The sequence below is a fragment of the Chelmon rostratus genome, chromosome 5 (genome assembly GCF_017976325.1).
Source record: "Chelmon rostratus isolate fCheRos1 chromosome 5, fCheRos1.pri, whole genome shotgun sequence".
Classification (NCBI taxonomy): Eukaryota; Metazoa; Chordata; class Actinopteri; order Chaetodontiformes; family Chaetodontidae; genus Chelmon; species Chelmon rostratus.
The window spans coordinates 16,511,080-16,531,304 of NC_055662.1; the positions used below are offsets into that span (position 1 = coordinate 16,511,080).

The window sequence follows — 20,225 nt, forward strand, 5'->3', positions numbered from 1 at the left end:
TGTGGTGACGCTGGACAGCTGCGAGCAGTCTGACAGAAGCAGAGTGGATCTATCTCTCTGCGTCCACCTTGTTCTGGTGCTTTCTCTCTCTCTCTCTCACTGCAGTTGCAACATAAGTTATGACATAACAGAACACCACTGCCTACACACACACACACACGCACAACACACACTGTGAGAAGACCAGCTTTAAGGCCCCCAGAATGGAGGTTGTATGGTGATGCTTCACAGACCAAGCATTAGCCAGTATCCTGTACTTATATTTAGATCATTATGTTCTTTAAATGACCACAATGACTGAAAAGACCAAAGTCTAATCTATCAATAAATGCATTACATGTGCATATTCATGTAACTTTTCATAGCAGTCTGTGAAAGATCTGTGTTGTGTTGATGAAGAGTCACAGAATTAGATTCATATATTGAATAAAATCTCACAATTTCACTCAGCAGTTTAAAAATTTTCATTGTCCACATTTGATTAGTGCTGAGCATCATGCTACACATCAGCAACAAACACAGCAAAGTACACAATGAACTGAAGATTGGTGAGTCTTTGCTAATGCCACAGTGGCAAAATTTACAGAAGACAATAGAAATAAATTGCAAAATCAACAGGTTTCCATAAATAATAGTAAGTACTTGAACTTGGCTCGACAAAGATCTTTTCTTATATTTAAAAAAATGAAAAACACAATAACATGGAGGAGAGACATTAAATTTACAAGACAACATCATAGATTAAAGGAACCAATATCACAGCGGCTGAGCAGACACATAAGAGCAATTCTGATGATTAAATCTCTCTTTGACAACAAAACAACAAATTAAGAGACATTCACACGCTCTGGTGCCTTCAGACAGATCACTTATAAAAACAAGACACTTGTCAGTGTTCTTTATTTAACGTTACTGCATTCTATATATACTGTACTTGGCATAGTCATTTTGTTCCCTGTTGTTGTTTCTGTTCCTCACTCTTTCATTTGGGAACAGGTGTTACAAGAAGTCGAGATGTGTCCCTGAGGGGAAGTCTCAGCCATCAGTTTGGCCACAGACTTCTGGCAGGGTAACTGATACTTGTTAACCTCTGAATGTCCTTCCCTGTGCCCAGAGGACCTGAGGGAAGCCAGCAGGACAAGCAGGTTGTCAAAATGTCACACGTTGCCTTTTGTGCTCTATATGACAGATAATAAAAATGGTTAAATAAGGAGATACAACCTATCAGCCCAAAAACTCTTCTGCTTGCTTCTATGATTCATGTGATATAACTCAGAATACAAATATTGATGTTCCCACAAGTGATTGTTACTGTACATACAATCATTAATAAGCTTAATAATTCCAGATTTGATTCTCTTGCATCACTGTACATTTTTGAAAAGTCTTTTGAAAATTAGCATTTAGGCTAACACTGGCCCATTTACAGTGATGCTAATCAATGCATTAGTCCTGTTAAAATGAAATTTTAAAAAATGTGTACAGTACGCCTATAATTGTTGTCACAGCATTGCTTTACTATAACATGGATACTGCATTTCTGTTAATGCACCTCTAGTCATATATAAAGTTGTATACAACTGAGGACTACACCCAGGATGGAAAGGCCTGCAGTGCAAACACTGATGAGATGCTCACCCTGCTCCATCTCAGGCCTGGTCTGCATTGAAATACCTTCAGGATCCCTGCAGTCAGCACCAGGGTAGACCTAATGTTGAAGGACAGGTAGGAATTGGTCAGTGAAACTTACAAACTGGGAAAGGTCAGCCAAAGAGGCTGGAAGCAGGGAGAGAGAATGGGTTGGAGTTGGGGAGGAGGTGGAAAGGTATTATGTTCTACAAGTTTGTGTCCCCATGCATGTCCGAATCCCGTGCAGGCTCCAGCGATGGTACAGACGGCCCGGCCCAGAGTACTGTGGTCTGTAGAGTCTGTCATCCTGTCCGATTTACTCTGCTGGTAAAAATGCCGCGCTGACAATCAGTGAAAAAACTGTGAGAAAAGTGGATGTGAAAGGAGGATCACAGCTAATGTGAAATGAGAAGACAAGAGTCCACTGCCTTCGTCAGCTTGTAAGAAGGATGTGAACACCAAACACAACATTTAAAACATGAGCAGGCAGAACTGATGCAGTTCATGTGTTATATGTCACAGTGAAAAGAGAATCAAGAGAAAACAGGCACATTAGTAAATGGAATAACTGCATATTTAATGCTGCTGAAAAAGTGTTTTTATAAATCTTATTTTTGAAAGAAATACATGGTTTGATTCAGAATAATGAAACTGATATTTTTATTAACCAAAAAGCTTCCTGACAAGCATCATTTAACTATAAATTTAATGAGGCATTTTCGAAAATTTTATTCATAGATAACAAATAATTCCAATTGTGATGATACGGCACTCTTTAGCCTCCATACATAATGAGGTAGGTTACTGTTAAGTGCACAGAACAATAAAAAAAAACAAAAACAAAGCAATGACCAAAGATGATAATAAAACAGCAAAAACACTGAGTAGGACAATAAAAGATAAGAACATGAAGACATAAAATGCCAACACAGAACATGCAACATTACTGCAGAACTACACTGAAGTATGATCACAGATAGAACACAGTGCTTTTTTTCCCAGTATGGCTCTGAGATGAGATCCCATCATGCATTCCTTGATTTGTTCATACTGCTCATACTCACAGGAACCACCTCGATGCAGTGTAGTTCCTGGATTAAGAGGCGTTTTCAAGGCGTGTGACGTTATGTGTGGCTTTTAGAGTGTAATGTGAACAATGAAAAGACTTCACTACAGAATTAGCATGTAACCAAAGTCCCTGTGAGTGCAGGCATTCTTCAGAGGTAACCTCTGAATCATTCCTCCGCACACGGTGATACCATCAGCTATTTCCCACAGTCCTAAAACACTAAAAATCAAATGACGTCGTGTGCTGTTAAAGGGCAGATCCTCTGTCACATGGGTTTTGTGGGAGAAGCCTGTTGATACTGCACCATGTTATTTCATTGTATTAACAGTAGTCTATTAAATCAAATTTGGATCTCTAATTGGCCTCATATGACCTTCTTCTAGGTTACTGAACAAAATTGTTCAATTCTGTTTCTTTATATTAACCTCAAAGAGATTAAAGAGAATCAGAGAAGCATGTTAAGCATTACATTTCCTCTTTCTTAATAAACAAAATGTATGTTACAAATGTTTTCTATGCATGCTTCTTCTTGTGGCAGGAGACAGATACAAATTCCAGGGGGAGCGTAGCAGGGGGACCAATCTAGCTGAGCTGTGTGGAAGAGTGCCCCACAGTGGCCAAAGCGAACCTGGGAATCCACAGAGACCTGAGAGACGCAGCCGGTCTCTGCAGCGGAGAGAGACTTTCCATACTTTTACTTAAGTAAGGTTTTTAAATGTGGGACTTCTACTTGTAGTGGAGTATTTTCACTGTGTAGTATTAGTGCTTTTACTTCAGTAAAGGATTTGAATACTTCTCCGATCAAAGTTCAGTCCCTGAACCAGCTGCCAGCAAATAGACACCACTGCCTCCTCATGGACAGTCAAGCAAATTCCAGAGAAAAGAGGCCTCCTCTTTAGAGATTTGCCAATTTAATAATATTTAAAGATTAAATTAGCCTAAAAATGAATCTTTGTGCAACTATACTGTACACTCTTAAAAATACTCTGGCTAATCTCAAAAAAATTAAGTTAACAATTTGCATTAAAAGTAATTCCAACTCATCGAGACTTTGAAGTGGTCAGATTACAAATTACTTCATTTAAATTATTCTAACTTCTTTATTTTAATGTCATTCTTTTTTTGAGCATTAGTATCTTATTTCCCTTCAATTAGAATAAATTTCATATAGCAGTTCCAGTTTTATGATCAAACTGTTTATTACACCAGTCAACTTAAGTCCAAATGATATTTTTTTAACTGTGAATGATTTGCCCTTAAACAAAAACAACATATTCAAATTATTGAGGACCGATCCCCTGAACTGAATCCAGTGCTTTACTCTCTCTCTACTCTCTCTCTAAAGAATACAGTTAAAAACAACACTACACACTCTGTGAAAAGGAATACATAAAGTTAGTGTTGCTAGTGTTCAAATGGCTATGTGTATTCTCTCTCTCTATATATATATGATTATCAATACCTCCAAGAAAGAGCAGAGAAAAATCTGAAATTGACTTGATCAACATACACTTGATTGCCAGTTTATTGGGTCCATCGAGCTAAAAAAGAAAAAAGAAAAAAGAAGTTTTTGACAGTCTTGTAATAATGAGGGTTAATCATATTCAGATATTGATGAGACAGCTTTGGAGAGGTATTGATTCAACTTTATTGTCATTTTGACGCTTGTGCTAGCTAGATTGTGCTTCGTGCTTGTGCTTGTAGGACTAAATATTGACAACACCTCAGTAGCACCCAATACTGTTACACATCACAATCTGCAGCTTCCAAAATGTCCATGAAGTTAAAGAAACACATCTATCAAGCTCAGCAACACTGAACATTTTCACATTCATGCTAGTGGGATATACTGCAGTGCTGTTGTATTACACTGCATTACTTTTACCTAAAGTAATGCACCTGTTCACCTAATAAACTGTCAACAATACAGCTGCTCTATGTTGCACAACAAAACTTAAAAAAAAACACAGCAGGGCAACATTTCCTGCTGAATTTGTTTCAACCCTCAGACTGGCTTTCAGACCATCCAGCTCAAAGAAGCTTCAAGGAACATCTTCAAAAGTGTTTTCCAGTTCTTTTGGGTAGCTCAGGATGAATGCATATATCAGCCCCATCAGCAAGGTCTCCCAGGACTTCTGTTCCCTCAAGCACAATCCTTAGCGCTGCCTGGATCAGACGTTATGGCACCTCTGGTTACGGCAGTCTTCATCACTTCATTGGTACTATTCCCACCATCATCCCTACATAAGTAGGTCAGAATCAATGTCAGTGTCTTAAGTCATCATCTTGACAAATGAGAGTAACCCAAAGAACGGTGTGTCTGAACTTCAGCATTTGAGATAACTCTGAGACACAACGCTGAATCACAGATAGCAACATTATAACTCACATTTTTATATTTTTCAGAAAGAAAGAAAATTAAATATGCTAATTAATAATAATCCACTATTCTAGTTCGTTGTTCTGTTGTGTTGGAAGTTGGAACAAGTGTTAATGATGACCCAGTGGGAGGAAGTTTCAATAACAAATTTAATTTTGAGAAGGGTTGTAAATTTAACTTTGTTACTACAATGACTTCAGCCTTTCATGCTCCATCTCACAATTAGTATTTATAGTTTTGGTTTTCTGAGCGAAGCTGGAGCAGAGGGCTAAGCCGTAAACATCATCTGACACATTATCCCCTTACGAGTGTTACAGATTCCTTTTAACACATCCAGTACACGTCCAGTATTCACTCTCCTGTGACACAGCACCACTCAGCTACTGTATAAATCGTGATCAACTAACACCACATAACATACAAGAAAAAAGGGGACTTTCCTATTTTTCTACAATGTGGTGTCTCGTTTGCATATTGTTCTTAGACATGGAATATGTCTCAACTTTACCTCACATGAAAACTACAATGTGCAGTCTCTGAAGGATGTCTGTTATCTGCTGCGGCAGCAGCATTGTTTCAGATCTTTTAGCACCACCTACAGGTGAAACTGTATCAAATGCTGCAGGCTTGGTCAGGACCCACATCTGTACATATTACATTAAAGACATGGTTGTTAATAAGTAGTATGGTGATGTTCTACTTTACCCCCACAAGGAGAGGCTATTGGTACCATGCTTCGATATATCATTCACATGTTCACAGAGAATTCGTTCACCAAGTTTAATTAAGTCAACGCAATTGTAGAAATATCGCGTTCTAATTTTACTGTAGCGCCCCCTGTGGGTAGAATTGTATGAGATATTGCACACTTGGGCAAAGTGGCTGTATGTACATTTCCTAATTTCATTGCAATCCAATTTTAGCTATAAGCAACATGCAAATCCAGCCAAAAAAGACACAAAGCCATCATTCGGTCATTAAAAATATAAATGTGACGACCAAAGGCTCCACAGTGCAGGGCTACACGTTGGATTAAAAAAAAAAAAAAAAAAAAACGCTGAGTAAAAGAAAAACAATCTGGTAAAATCTTCAGAGTGCATTGTGGTGTGTGTGCAAGTATTAATCTGGGAACAAAATGAAACTGCAAGTAAATATGAAGGAATAAAAGAGACTGAGGAAAAGGAAACTGCTTTCTAACAGAAGGTCAGGTCACACAGCAATATGACAGAGCTCAGAGAAAGAACAGGAAGCATCGAAGACATGCTAAGTGAAGATGACAAGCAGTCACACTTGAGGACCGGCACATCCAGCAATATGTTACAGAGCACTGAAGAACTGCGGTCAGACCAGGGTCGCAGGGTTTGAGCCAGGACAACCTGCCGCATGGTGAGGTGACTCGTCTGCACCTTGTGTGACCACAAGCAAGTCAGTTATCGGACTGATTGTTCTATAAAATCATGAACAAAATCACAGAAAGTAAATCGCTGCAATCAACACATGCCAGTTTTGAAATAAATTCGATAGCTAAATGAAGTTTTTCAGTTACATGTCGGGGGTTGAGTTTAAAAGAATAGTGTATTCACCCTAAGTGTAGGCTCCAGTTTATTTGTCGCTTGAACTATCAGGGTCTATTACTTCAATTCACTTAGTTCTCCCGACAGACACCTTTAGCTTGCCACAATATGCAGTGTATAAGGTTAAGTCCAGTGAACTGATGTTGCCCTTTAATAACCAAATTCATAAGAGAATGTTTTATTTTTTGCCATTAATAAAACAGCCAATGCATTCATGGATGAAGGTATTACAGCACTTGATGGGAAGCTTTAAAGCTGCCTGGTGGAGGTAAGATGATATGATGACGGGACAAACCGGGGCAGTTCTTGAACATAGTTATGTTAGTGTAGGCTCGTTAGGCGATCCTGACACAATTGTGGTCAAATGACTATGTCTAATGTATAATCACCACCCAAATACAGTCCGCTTCATCTTGACATCTTGACAGCGCGTGTTTAGCATCTTTCAGGTCACTGTTTTGGTTTCATGGCCCACACCCTTGGTGTTCTGGTTCAGTCTAACTGCTCTTGTAAGCTTTGCTTCCAGATGCAACAAGCAACTGTTGTAACAAAAAAAAAAAAAAAAAAAAACACTATCTGCCCACAACCACAACAGCAGACAGACAAGGATGGCAACTTTTTGGTGGACAATAGTGTAGCATTTAGCAAAAAGAGACAAGACGGAGGTGGTGGAGATCAAAGCAGAGATAAATGAGAGTGAAAAATTGAGAAATTTTCATTAGGTGGACGGAACGCTGTTTACAGGCTGTGTCCAGTTGTTTGTTACATTGCCATATGTAGCTTGTTGGGTGATTAAAAGCGGCCAAAAAAGATAATGCGGATTTCTGTAAAGGGAATGAGTTGAAGTTACATTCTGCATCAGATGGTCTTTGTTCAAAATGAGCGAAACTGATTTACAGGTGACCAAAACCTAAATGTCAGCAGACTCAAAAAGTAAATAAACTGTAAAATTGAGTATGGCCATAACATAATGTTCTGTAAATAATGATAAAAAAACGAAATTATCAGCATAAAATACATTAAAAGCATGCATTCATATCTGGTGATGCATCCAGCATCACTACTGTTTCCATTCAACATCTCAACCACTTCCATGCATCCATCCATCCATCCATCCACCCAGGGGGACTGTATATGACTCTATAGGCTTTTCCCGAGGGAGAGCGCTGGATTAATGCCAAAAGGGGGCGTTTGTATCATGCAGCCGGAGGGGCGGGGCCAGAGGTGGGTGTGTGTCTCTCAGCTGATGCGCGTATCAACCGACCGACTCCATCATCAGCATCCGACGCTGACAGCGGTCGAAGCCAGCATCCCTGATATTACCGACCCACGGTAGCATCGCAGGATAATTCGGAGCCCGGCCGACCAGGACTGACGCCGCTGTCTTGTGACAATATTGTTTATTGAGGCTGCCATTTTACAAACCGCCGAGCTGCAAAATAGTGAGTAGCCTTTGATGATGGACCGCCAGGATGCTACAATCGGTAAATCAAAGCTACTGTCGTCAATGTCAGTGACGCTGTGTATATTTATTTCGGGGTATATTTTTCCTGCTCGGAGAGGCTCGTGCGCTCGCGTCTTGTCACGGGCCTAGCGAGTAATTGTTTGGGAGCGCAGTCGATTCAGGGCTCGATGCGGATGCTGCTAAAGCCGCCCTTGCCGCCCAGGGATGCAGAGAAAAAGGGAGAGAGAGAGAGGGGGAGTCGTGAGGGGAGGGGATTGAGGCAGAGCAGCATATAGATAGGCAGTGCATTTTACTACTACTACTATTCACCCAAGTGGAAGTAAACCTCTAGTAAATGGGCTGAGGAGGGGAGGTGCACTGGCATGACTGCGTCTCTGTCTATCTATCCATCTATCCGAGCCAGGGTGATAAGCTCCCGTATGATTTTTGTGGTGTGGATGATGTGAGCAAGCCCTTTGACGCTGTAATTCAGTGTAGTTCATGGCTACATCATGCATAATAGCTTCTTTAAAAAAAAAAAAAAAAAAACCCTCTCTTGCATATACTGAGTATATATACACCGAGTTGCCAGTTAATTAGTTACACCTATCTAAAACTAATCCACTCTGATACAACAGCCCTGCAATAAATCCATACTCTTGTGAAGGATGTATATTCCCTTTCAGATGCTGATTCAGTTTTATGGTCATTTTGGAGGCTGCAGTTTGTGACGATGTTGAACTGTGTTGTGTTTTTGGACGTTTTGTGAATGGCCAGCAGGAAATGAAGGGAGAGGGTTGTAGATGACGTCCAACAAAGGTCCCAGGCCAGACTTGAATGGGAATGCGGTTATATTGTCAGCATCTTAAACCCCTAGACCACCGGGATGCCCACTGAGAGGTGTTTCTAATAGAATCGCTCTGGTATAAAAAGAACTCTTGACAAAATACTAGAAACACCTCTCAGTGTAATGCTGTGCTGCAAACTGCAGCCTCTGAATATACACTCAGTTTCTAGTTTATGAGGTACACCAAGCCAGCTGATAATTTAATTTAATAAATCCTTTTTTGAAACTGTTTTAAAGAGGTGTTGATTCAACTTCATGGTCATTTTGGAAGCTGCAGTTTGAGGTGCTGTTGAACTGTTTTCCATTATCCTGAGAGGTGTTTCCAATATTTTGTCCACCCCATTTATATTATTAAGGGTAGAGTAGATATTAGAAGCACCTCCCTGTAAAACCAGGGGCTCCTATTGAGCCTCCCACACTCACATTTCCTCCAACCCATTTTGCACAGGGCCTCAAAAACTAGCTACTATACCTAAACTGTTAGTTAGCCTATGTTATTTCATTATATACAAATTTGAATAGAATATGCACCGTGGAACATAACATTAACAGAATACAGTAAATAGTAAAGGTATTATGATAGATTTTGATGCACGACTTCTCTGTAAGACCCATTAAAGTTCAATCAACACCTCTCTGGCAACTGAGTGTATACTGGGTGGACACATTAACAGGAACACTGTACTCTGCAGAGAAAAAAAACAATTTTCTTTTGAGTAGTTTATAATGTAGAGCTGTCGATACTGAGACTTTGTTTTCTGTTAATTACTGTTCAAGTGGTCCAACGGGAAGTGCAACACATAGTTTACCACAAGTTTCTAAGATTTTTTGGGGACCGAATGAATATATGTTTGTTTATGTACGGTACATATAACATAATGGTGACGTACGTTATTGTTTGGTGTAACAGCAATGCTTTATGGTCATGTCCATATTTTGTCACCTTCATTAAATGTGGAAGCTCAGCATTGGGAAGGGCAACCTCTGAAATAGTCTTCTACCTACTGGTTTTCAATAGGGCAAAAAATATATATATATATATCTAAAGGAATTACAATTTAAACACATACAACAGTGGAGTCTATGAAACCGGGAACAGTGAGGAAAAATGCAAATTTAACACATTATAAGCTTCACAAAAACTGTAGTTATTGCAAGGCTGTTGTTTTGTATTATGTTAGACTTTTTTTATGCTTATAAAAAATGCAAAAAACCCCCACAAACAAATACCCTTCTCCAGTTCAGTGATGCTAATGCTCACACAATCCAGTGTAATTTATATCTTGCACTGAATTGGTGTTAGTGACCTCTTCAACCAGCTTCTGCTAACTTATGCACCAAAACAAAATAGTCAAAAATAACTCACACTTACCTGCAGAGTGTGTACGTAAGACACAAATTCACTGTGATATTATCATTAAAGTTATATTTTTAGACTTTATACCCTCACTATACTCATAATTGTCTAGATTTTTCTGTCTGACCCTTTTCATTTTTAACATGGTGGGAGGACTACGCTGCCCCTGTATGTGGGTTGGAATCTGTTCTGCATTAACTATTATTGTATAACTAGCCATTATGCAATTACAATATTGTATAACTCCTTTCGTTTTTCTGTGTTCCTCTAGTGTGTGTGCCCCCACTACCTGCATTAGGTTGTGATGACCCACACTACTTCCAAATGTATCTGTGACCCTCCCCAATCCTGACTCCTAACCTCTAATCCCTGACCTTTGACCCCACTATGGGCAGTGTTGGCAGTGGGGTGGCAGGAGAGCAGGAGTTTGCCATGAAGTCTGTGGGCACGAGGACCACCCTGCCCCGGGCCCCTCCTCTCTCTCGCCGTTGCCCTGCCGACCGCAGCTGCAGCGCAGAGCGTCTGCCCCGCCCCCCGGCGACTATATCTGACGGGACGGCTTCTAGCGATGAGCGAGGGAGTGTTAGTATCGGGACTGGGACCTGTACCGGGACTGACCGGCCCACCGAAACAGCCTCCTCCACCAACACTGAATGTACCATGACGGCCCCGTCCAACAACAACCAGTTGGAGTGTGGCAACGGAGCAAGCAGGCGGGAGAGGGAGTGGGAGAGGGAGAGGCAGCGTGAGAGGGGGAGAGACAGGGACCGGGACCGAGACTGGGACAGAGAGAGACTAGAGAGGGAACGAGAGAGGGAGAGGAACCGGGAGAGGGAGCGGGAACGAGTGGAGAGGGAGAGGCTGGAGCGAGAGAGGGAGCGGGAGAGGGAGAGAGCCAGAGAGAGGGAGAGAGAGAGAATAGAGAGGGAGAAGATAGAGAGGGAGAGGGAGCGAGAGAGGGAAAGGGAGAGGGAGAGGGAGAGAGAGAGGCTGGAGAATGAGAGGTTGGAAAGGGAGAGAGAGAGGGAGATGCAGGCTGCAGGGTTAGACGTTTGTGGAAACATCGTGGGCCGAGGAGGAAATGAGAAGAACGCCGTTGGCATGAACCAGCACCACCACAGAGAGATGGCAGCCGCCAGAACTGACGCTGAGAACAACCCAGGCAGCCATAACCCTCCAAACCACAACCCGCCCAAGATCCTGCCAGTGTCAGGGAAACTGGAGCAGGTACTTCACGACTGAGGACAGTGGTTCTTAAACTGGGGGTCGGCACCCTCAAAGTGGGTTGTAAAATGAATGTAAGGGGTTGCAAGATGGTTAACCGGGTAGGAAAATGTGACAAACAAAATTCTGCCACACAAACTTGTGTTTACTTTTCTGACTTTTATCTATTTATCTTTATCTATTATTTATCTATCTTTACTTTTTTCTTTAAATTGACCTCTTCAGTCCTTTTAAAAATATTGAAATGGTACAATCGAGGAAAGGAAAATCACTCTTCAGTTGAACTCCTCATAGATATGCAGCCCGTGACGAGGGCACCACCGAAACACCAAAACTCACATGCATGTTGAAAGAGTTACTGGTTGCTGTAGTCATTCCTCCTCGACATACTGGCCGTGAAGCGGTTCCTTCCTGGCGTGACTCAAATGTGAGCGAGGGGGAACTAAATTCACAGTCCTTATTCTGTGCAAAAATGCCTTTGAAATTTCAGCCAAAGCTATTGTGAGGCTTCAGCAGCAGCAGCAGAGTGAGACGAATCAAATGGGCACCTTCCTAAGTCTTTTTAGTATAGTATAGTCTTTAGTGTCCAAACAAAAAGAGGGAATTTCATACCTGGAAGAATATAACTCTGCATGCAAAATGCATTCTAAAGTTCAGTCAGTGCTCGGTTAATAGTCAGATTTAGCCGAATCATGTTGGTATCTTCTAAAATTAAATTTGATTTAAACTGAGCTGGTGGAGGGCTAGTAACACAAAGTGGAAGCTCTTCCTAAAAGGACTTAAAGATACCCACTTCATTTGGCTACTTAAGTCTGCTGAAGCTATGCATTAGCTTTGACTGAACTTATCTTAACTTGTCCCTGAACACTTACACTGGAGACAGTTTAAAAAGGGTTTGCCTCACAGTATGGAAAGGAGGAAGCCCACCTTTAAAATCATGATTCATGCCATCTGGCAGATACCTGTTTGAGAGGATTAAAGTCTCCCAGAAACAAACCAAATGCATCTCAAGCAGTTCCAAGTATATCAAAATATGGATAATTCATGTCCCGTATTCTGTCATTATGCATAACACATCACAATGCTGAATTTTATCTTTGAAACTTTGACTACAGTGCAGCTGCATTACTGTATCTGTTATTTCTCTTACTGTCTTTCCTTCCTTCCCTCCTCCATCTCTTTCGTAGGCGATGCAGAACAACTCAGGCCTCGTTCGTCCCTCTGCCTTCAAGCCGGTGGTTCCCAAGAGCTTCCATTCCATGCAGAACCTGGTGGGCCAGGCAGGAGGGGCAGGGGGCGAGAGCAAGACTGAGGCAAGGAGTGAAGGGTTCAGTGAGAGCAGAGGAGGCAGGAGAGGCAGGGACGGAGCAGGCGGAGAATCGGGAGAGGTCCCAGAGGCCCTGCTCCTGGACCAGGACAGCCCAGTGAGGGTCAGCAGAAGTGAGGGTGGGGGAAATGGTAATGAAGTGGTGCAGGGAGGGATGTCTGACTCAGGGAGGAACTCCCTGACCAGCCTGCCCACCTATACGGGCTCGGGGTCCGGCTGTGGGCCCCCGGCGGTCCTGGGGCCACTCAGTGCTTCCACCAGCCACATCAACAGGTTGGGCATGGTTGGGGCAGCTGCAGGCCTGGACAAGCTAGAAAAGCCTGGTTATCAGGTAGGGCCATCATCCACGCTCACATAGCCTTTCACTGAATGCACTCTGCTGTTATCACCTGTAACGTGTCGCCATGTGGTGCTTTCCTCCAGAACGGGCTCAGCGCTTCTGACAGTGGCCGGTCCTCCTCAGGAAAGAGCTCCTCATCCTATCAGAGGCTGAGCCACCTGAGTGATGCCCCCGCACCTCTACGCCCCTCCCCCTCCTCTGATGACATCATCCAGGACCTCGAGGACCGCCTGTGGGAGAAAGAGCAAGAGGTCAGACACCACTCAGAAATGTCTGATTTGCAGTTGTTTTGCACTCCATTCAGAAGGAGGATATTTGCCAGCATTTAAAGGGACAGGTGACCCAAATTACAACCTTTCATGAAGTCTTGTAGGAATTTTTGGTTTTATTTCCCCAGGTGTTAACATCTTAAGTAACAAAATTTCTGCTGCCACCTCAAAACAGTGGAGATGAACTGAATTTAATTTGTGGTGTGTAAAAAGATATCAAATAAAATCCAGCATTTCTTAATTCCACAGAAGTCACTGTCAAAAGTTTAAAATGGAAATCTTCCACATCGAGGTCTGTGGAGTATCTAAGATACTGTTTCTGAAGAGAAACCTTTTATTGTTTATTGTCAATGCCATAAGAACCACAAAAATTCTATTCACCTCCATTATACTGAGATGGCTCAGAATTTTTGGGACAGATACGTCAAAAACTCAGCACATAAAACTGACAGAAGCATTAATAATTGTGTTTTGAGTATTTTACAAAACTCTTTCCTAGCAAACTGTATGTTGAGCAGTTTGTTTTCTGCTGACTACACAAAAAGTCCTACATTTCATGTGCCTGCTTCTGTTTTCCCCTCTTCTCTACCAGGTGCAGCATATGCGCAGAAACCTGGACCAGAGTGAGGCAGCAATCATTCAGGTGTTTGAGGAGAAGCAACGTGTTTGGGAGCGCCAGATGGACGAGCTGAGACAGAACTATGCTTCGCGCCTGCAGCAGGTGACTTCACTACATGTTTGATCCAACTAAATATCAGTGTTGGACAGGGTCGACAAACAGAACTGAGTCTCCAGGGACCTCTTGGGAGCAGGGACCACAAAGAATTTAGAATGAATAGCCATGGATAGTATAAAGTATAAAGCACTTTGTATTACATACAAAATCAGGAATATGACAGCACACACAGTATATCAAGTAGCACTCAGGTTCATAAGTGCATATATGAATAAGCAAAATGTAGATAAAAGAAATAAGCTACAAAGCAGATGATATTTAAGTAAAGGAAACAAAAAACACATATAAGATGAACTCATATAAGGCAGATAGAGTACCAATAAAAGAAGAAACTGTAAAACTGTAAAAACGCATAAAAGTGCAAAATATTATATTAAAACAAGCACAAGTTAAAATAAAACATCATGAAATGGTAGGAGGAGGAAATATGAAAGTTATGCAGTAATGGAAAAACCTGTAAACCTGATACAACGAAATGATACAACATCCTGAGTGACATATGGACCAAATGAGAAGCTCAAGACTGCTGTTATTTTAGTTTTTGATATTCAGTTTAATTGCTGTATTAAGTATTTGTTGGTATGTACAGCACTATGGTCCTCTCATCATCTTGTCCCCTCCTGGGCCCTAAAAAGTATGAGAGAACACTTTAATCTATCCAGTTTTGAATGGTTAATGTTGGAATCAAGATACAGGTAAATGCAGGTAAAAAAGGAATTTAGACCAAATCTGTCCCTGATATACAACACGTAATGGGTCATAGACTGTCGTGCCTTAAAGCACCAGAAGATATGGGATCGATATGTGCATGTACATTCTGTCTGCAGGTTACCCGTCGGGCTCAGCGCTCCCAGACTGCCCTGCAAGCCCAGATAAGCCGTCTGTCCCAGGACAAGAGGAGGCTCCAGGAGGAGATGGCAGCTCTGTTGGCCCAGAGAGAGGAGCTGGAGAGAAAGTGTCTGGATTACAGGAAGGAGCAGGCTGACATCTTGCCTCGCCTGGAGGAGACCAAGTGGGAGGTGAGATATGAGTATATAAGTTGGTGCGCTTGACTAGTTCAGTAAAATGTTATCAGGGTTGCATCATGGTAGACTGAGCAGTGGAGCACTGAGTGTACGGGTGTGTGTGTGTGAAGCTGCCTGTGTCTGTAAATATGTGTGCACAAGCGGCCTTCTTGTATGCAAAGGGATAGGAAGTATATTCACCATGGGTCTTAAAGACTAACCCACTCTCTTGTTCTTGTGTGGCAGGTGTGTCAGAAGGCAGGAGAGATCTCCCTGCTGAAGCAGCAGCTGAGGGAGAGTCAGGCTGAAGTGACCCAGCGAGCTGGAGAGATGGTGGCCCTGAGAGGACAGCTGAAGGAGCTGAATGCCCAGCTGAGGGAGCGGGAGGAGGCCATGCTGGGCCTGAAGGACTCCTATAGCACCAAAAGTCTGGAGCTGGAGAAGTGTGAGGGAGAGCTGAGGCGGACTCTGTCAGAGGTTGGTTTTCAATTAATACTCCACTACTAATTAATAATTGACAGAAGTTAACAATTCATTATATTATTTTACTCTTTTTTATAATGTCTAATAATAAAATAATATTAAAGCACAATAGTTTGTCACAGTATCTGGTTGGAAAATCTGATCTACTTTTATCTGCATAGAATTGTATAGCAGCATTTGCAAGATGTAAAAAGTGAGACACTTTTTAGATCTAGCAAATGCTGCTATACTAAACGGTGAACAACCAGATTGTATGTGGATATTTGTCTACAAGCACCTGAGGTGGTCAGACATCACTCACAAATGCATGAAACTTAACACAAGGTGTAAGATTTAAGGCTTACATTATTCTGGCCCTATAATGAAAACCTTTTGTAGTTACAGGGAACGGTCAACGTCAGCAAAGGGGTCTATGAAAAAGCAACACAATACTGATTACTACCCGCACAGTCACATTATATTTTACAAGTGAGATTGCAGGACTGGGATGCTTACCACTAAATATAGATTGTTGAGCATTTAATCCTGAAAATCCTTCAGAGAAATTCCAAAAACTTGGCAAGGAGACCGGGACAAATTGGAGATTATGCAACATTATATATTACAGCTGCAACGATTTTTTTTCTTTGTACTGTATGACCTCATAAGCAGCTCACACACATATGTATTTACATTGTGGATTCCCATTTCTAAGCGAGTTTAAGAGCGAGTTTAAGAGCGATGTCCACCTCTTGTTAAGAACAATTTACAATTCATGTATTTATCACCAGCTCCTTTCGACAGTAGGCTCACTTACAATTCATGCAACAGTAAAATAAGTGAGCATTCCTCAAGCATCAACATCCGCATGATTCATAGTGCCATGAAAACACTCTGTAACATTAATCAAAGTATGGACATTCATAACTAAGTTTGAATATAATATTTTAATATAAAAAGAGGTCAGATAACATCTTTAATATGGTAATTTCCTGGACTAAGTGGAGTGCTCTCAAGGCCCACATTTTTTTTATACTGTACTATAGTTCAGTTATTCCAGCAAATGACAGCACAATAATCCGACACTGCTGCTCTCAGCTGTGCAGTCCTGTGTGTGTGCATGGATGTGCATGCTTGCAGTCATGCATGTATATACGTATGGCAAACTCAGCTGGGTATTTGTTTGAACGCACATTATTGGTGCCTGATGTTTTTATGTCCTGTTTTGTTCTGTTATTCTGCAGGAGACACCTTGTGTGTGATTGTGCACCTTAAAAATGCTGACTTTATTTTACTTGAAATACACAGAAACATTGACAATACTACAATAAAAATGAAATGATATTTTCCTGTGATATATATTTTCCTTTTTGCAGGTGTCCATCCTTAGAGAGAAGCTGGGTGTATTTGAGGCAGAGGTGCTTAGTTTAAAGCGGGCTCTGAGTGAAGCGAGCAGAGGAGCAGAAGTTGTTATAAGCCCTAACTTAGCTGCTGCTGGGCTGTTGCCACCGTGGGGAATCGTGCACTGCCCACGTAACCCCACTGAGCCCACAACCCACTCCCTCACCCCCACATCAGACACCCTGCTGAGTCTTCAGAGTGATGAAGCTAAAGCCCAAAGGCAGGAAGCTCAGAGACAAGAGAGGCAGCAACGCGAAGAAGCTCAATGGCGGGACGCACAGCAGCGGCAAGACGCCCACATACAGCAGGACATCCGAATGCGTCAGGATAGCCAGATCCGTCCAGAGGCCCAACTCCGCCAGGAGGCCCAGCTCCGTCAGGAAGCTCATCACCGCCATGAAGCCCAAATCCGACAAGAGGCCCAGCTACGCCAAGAAGCACAGCTGCGTCAAGAGGTGCAGCTCCGTCAGGAGGCCCAACTGCGCCAGGAGGCCCAGCTCCGCCAGGAGGCCCAGCTCTGCCATGAGGCCCAAATGCGTCAAGAGGCCCAGCTACGTCACGAGGCCCAACTCTGCCAGGACGTGCAACTGCGTCAGGATGCCCACCAGCCACAGCGAGTCCAAGAGGGTCACTGGGATGAGGCAGGGGAGCTGCGCAGGCAGCTGGAGCAGCTGCAGGCTGCACTGCGCCTGGAGCGGCAGCAACGGGAACGTCAGGCCCTCAACTTCGACCAGGAGCGACACACCTGGCAGGACGAGAAGGAAAGGGTTTTGAAATACCAGGCACAGCTGCAGCTCAGCTATGTGGAAACGCTGCAGAAGAACCAAGCTTTGGAAAAACGTATGAGCCAGTTGGGAGCGAAACCAACCACAACGTCCACCACCACTATTACCACAACCACCACCACCTCCCCCACCTCCTCCAATTCTCCACCTCCACCACCAGCCCTCTCACCTCTGTCTCCTCAGCCCCCACCCTCTATCTCTGGCCCCATCGCCCTTACCATCTCCCCACCGTGCGAAGACCAGAAGGGCCCTCCTTCTCTCCACCAGCTTGCCCCTCCCTGGGCGGGACCCTCGCGCCTCGAGAGGATAGAGTCCACTGAGATATAGAGACAGCTCCATGAAACCAATTGTCCAGTGCAACACACTCACAGTGACAAGGCCTCTCACACAAAACCACTTAAGCATACAGTTGAAAAACATTTCAGTCTACAATAGAATAAATCAGAACAGTCTGACATACTTTTCAAAGCAACTATAGAAACTTAACAGCAACAAAGGCCGACTGCAAAATCCAGCATTATCAGTAACAAGTAGATCATCTGAAACAGCAAGTTGAACTACATTCAATCTATCAGTTACTTTCCTAAGCAGTAACCTGTCTCTCACTAGTTGTACACTACTACATCATCGGTGTTCATGAAAGGTGTGCCACACTGATGGATGGCGGAAAAACAATTTGTTAAATAATAGTGTTCAGATTACAGCACTATTACAGGGGTCATTTCATTCCCATGCCAGAAAAGGACCAAGACAATCAGGGATATTGTCAGAAGTTATCAACAAGAATATTATGCGGTATTTATTCATTGTAAGTCTGTGTCACTGGTAATGTAAAAGTAGAATTAGTGGTCAGAGTGTGTGATGTTAACTTGCATTTTTGGCCAGAGAGCGCCTTACTCCATTCTTTCCAGCATGTATAAGAGGACGACTAATGCTGGGAATAAGTAAAAAAAAAAATCAAGAGTGTGATTATCATTTTCAGTGCTTTAATTATGATATCAGCAAATGTTATTACACATGGCTGGACTATTTCATTTAAATCCCAGCAGAAATTGACGCTAAAGGTCGCACAGACTGATTGTTGATTCATTTTTCAAGTCATTTCATGCACAGGGTCCAACATGCATGAGCCATTTACACACATCATGAAGACCAAGAGAGTTTATATTTTCTACAAATTGAATTAAATAGATATGTTTTGCAGATAATCAACCCCAACTGAATTTAAGAGTTAAGATGTGGGAGAGCCTGGTTCGCCTTCACTGCAGATCGTCTGCAGTGACTAAAAGTAAACGCTAGAGGCCACTGGAGAGCTTTCGCTAAGCTCCCAACTCAAATTTCTTCCCATTGAACTGCAAGGAGAATGTGAAAGGAAGCACACAATTTGAATTTAGTTATTATGATAATTGTGTCATTCACTTTGTGCATTTACAGCCAAGAAATCTGAGAAATCAGCCAGAATCCCCAAAGTTAAAACTAAATTTATAGAATGTATGATATACTAGAAAGAAATACTTATAATAGATATAGATTGTAAATGTGTGTTTGAGCGTGCATGTGTGTGTGTGTGTGAGAGAGAGAGAGAGAGAGAGAGAGAGAGGACGGGTGTGTGCATGTGTGTATACATATGAAAGCTTCAGCTTATGAGATTGAGGATAGAGGGACTAGTGGCAATACAGCAAGTGAAGATATATTAAGAGCAAAGGGATTTTTGGGGGGCTTTACAGGAAGATGTACAGTACATCAAAGCTTGACACGAGGGCAGTGAGACTGAAAATCCAAACTGAGGGAGTGTGCATTTCCTGAAAACTCTACTTTCTTCTGTATAGTCAACGCAGGGGAGAGGAAAGTTGAAAAAAAAAATCAGAAAAGTGGAGTCTGCCTCTTTAAAGGGAGCATTCAGGCTAACTGCACTATGTAGTGTCCTACACACAAGTTATGATGTACAGTAGACTCAGATGTGAATATCATGGCTTTTATATGTGTTGTTTATGCCAGCATACAAAGATGTTGCTCAAGAATATTAACTTATCTCTAAGGTATTACATAGTATTATCATCTTTATTACTGTTATTATATTATGGTGAACTGACAGAGAAAATATGTGCCATTTGAGCTTTCCTTTATGTGTTTTTTTTAACTGTGTAGATAGCCTATTGGCCTACCATAATGGTGCAATCATAGCAACCCTGTCCAAAAATGATGTTCCTTTTGATGTAGGTGATAAATGTAGTTACAGTATTGCATTGTTTAGAGAACAAAATGCTACCGATTTTATACATGTTTCAAATTTATTGTTTGCATTTATGTTATTAGTACTGTTCTGGCTTGATTAAAACCACCCCTTTGTTTAAATTTCAGCAGAACTAATAAAGAT

The 20,225-nt window shown here is 42.1% G+C and overlaps 1 protein-coding gene across 1 annotated transcript; it reads left to right on the forward strand.

Moving 5' to 3' along the window:
• Positions 1–11,329: 11,329 nt before the first annotated feature.
• lzts3b (leucine zipper, putative tumor suppressor family member 3b) lies at positions 11,330–18,175 on the forward strand. Its single transcript, XM_041937861.1, has 8 exons — positions 11,330–11,527; positions 12,712–13,182; positions 13,275–13,442; positions 14,053–14,181; positions 15,024–15,215; positions 15,447–15,677; positions 17,039–17,518; positions 17,573–18,175. Exons 1-8 carry the CDS (start codon positions 11,330–11,332, stop codon positions 18,173–18,175), a joined length of 2,472 nt encoding a protein of 823 aa, XP_041793795.1.
• Positions 18,176–20,225: the final 2,050 nt, after the last annotated feature.

What these genes read in the sequence shown, in the direction of transcription:
- lzts3b (XM_041937861.1), top strand. Translation starts at nt 11,330, where the DNA reads ATGCAGGCTGCAGGGTTAGACGTTTGTGGAAACATCGTGGGCCGAGGA. An exon ending in ATGCTTCGCGCCTGCAGCAG is followed by an intron (nt 14,182 to 15,023) that starts GTGACTTCACTA and finishes TTCTGTCTGCAG; the next exon opens with GTTACCCGTCGGGCTCAGCG. An exon ending in TGGAGGAGACCAAGTGGGAG is followed by an intron (nt 15,216 to 15,446) that starts GTGAGATATGAG and finishes CTTGTGTGGCAG; the next exon opens with GTGTGTCAGAAGGCAGGAGA.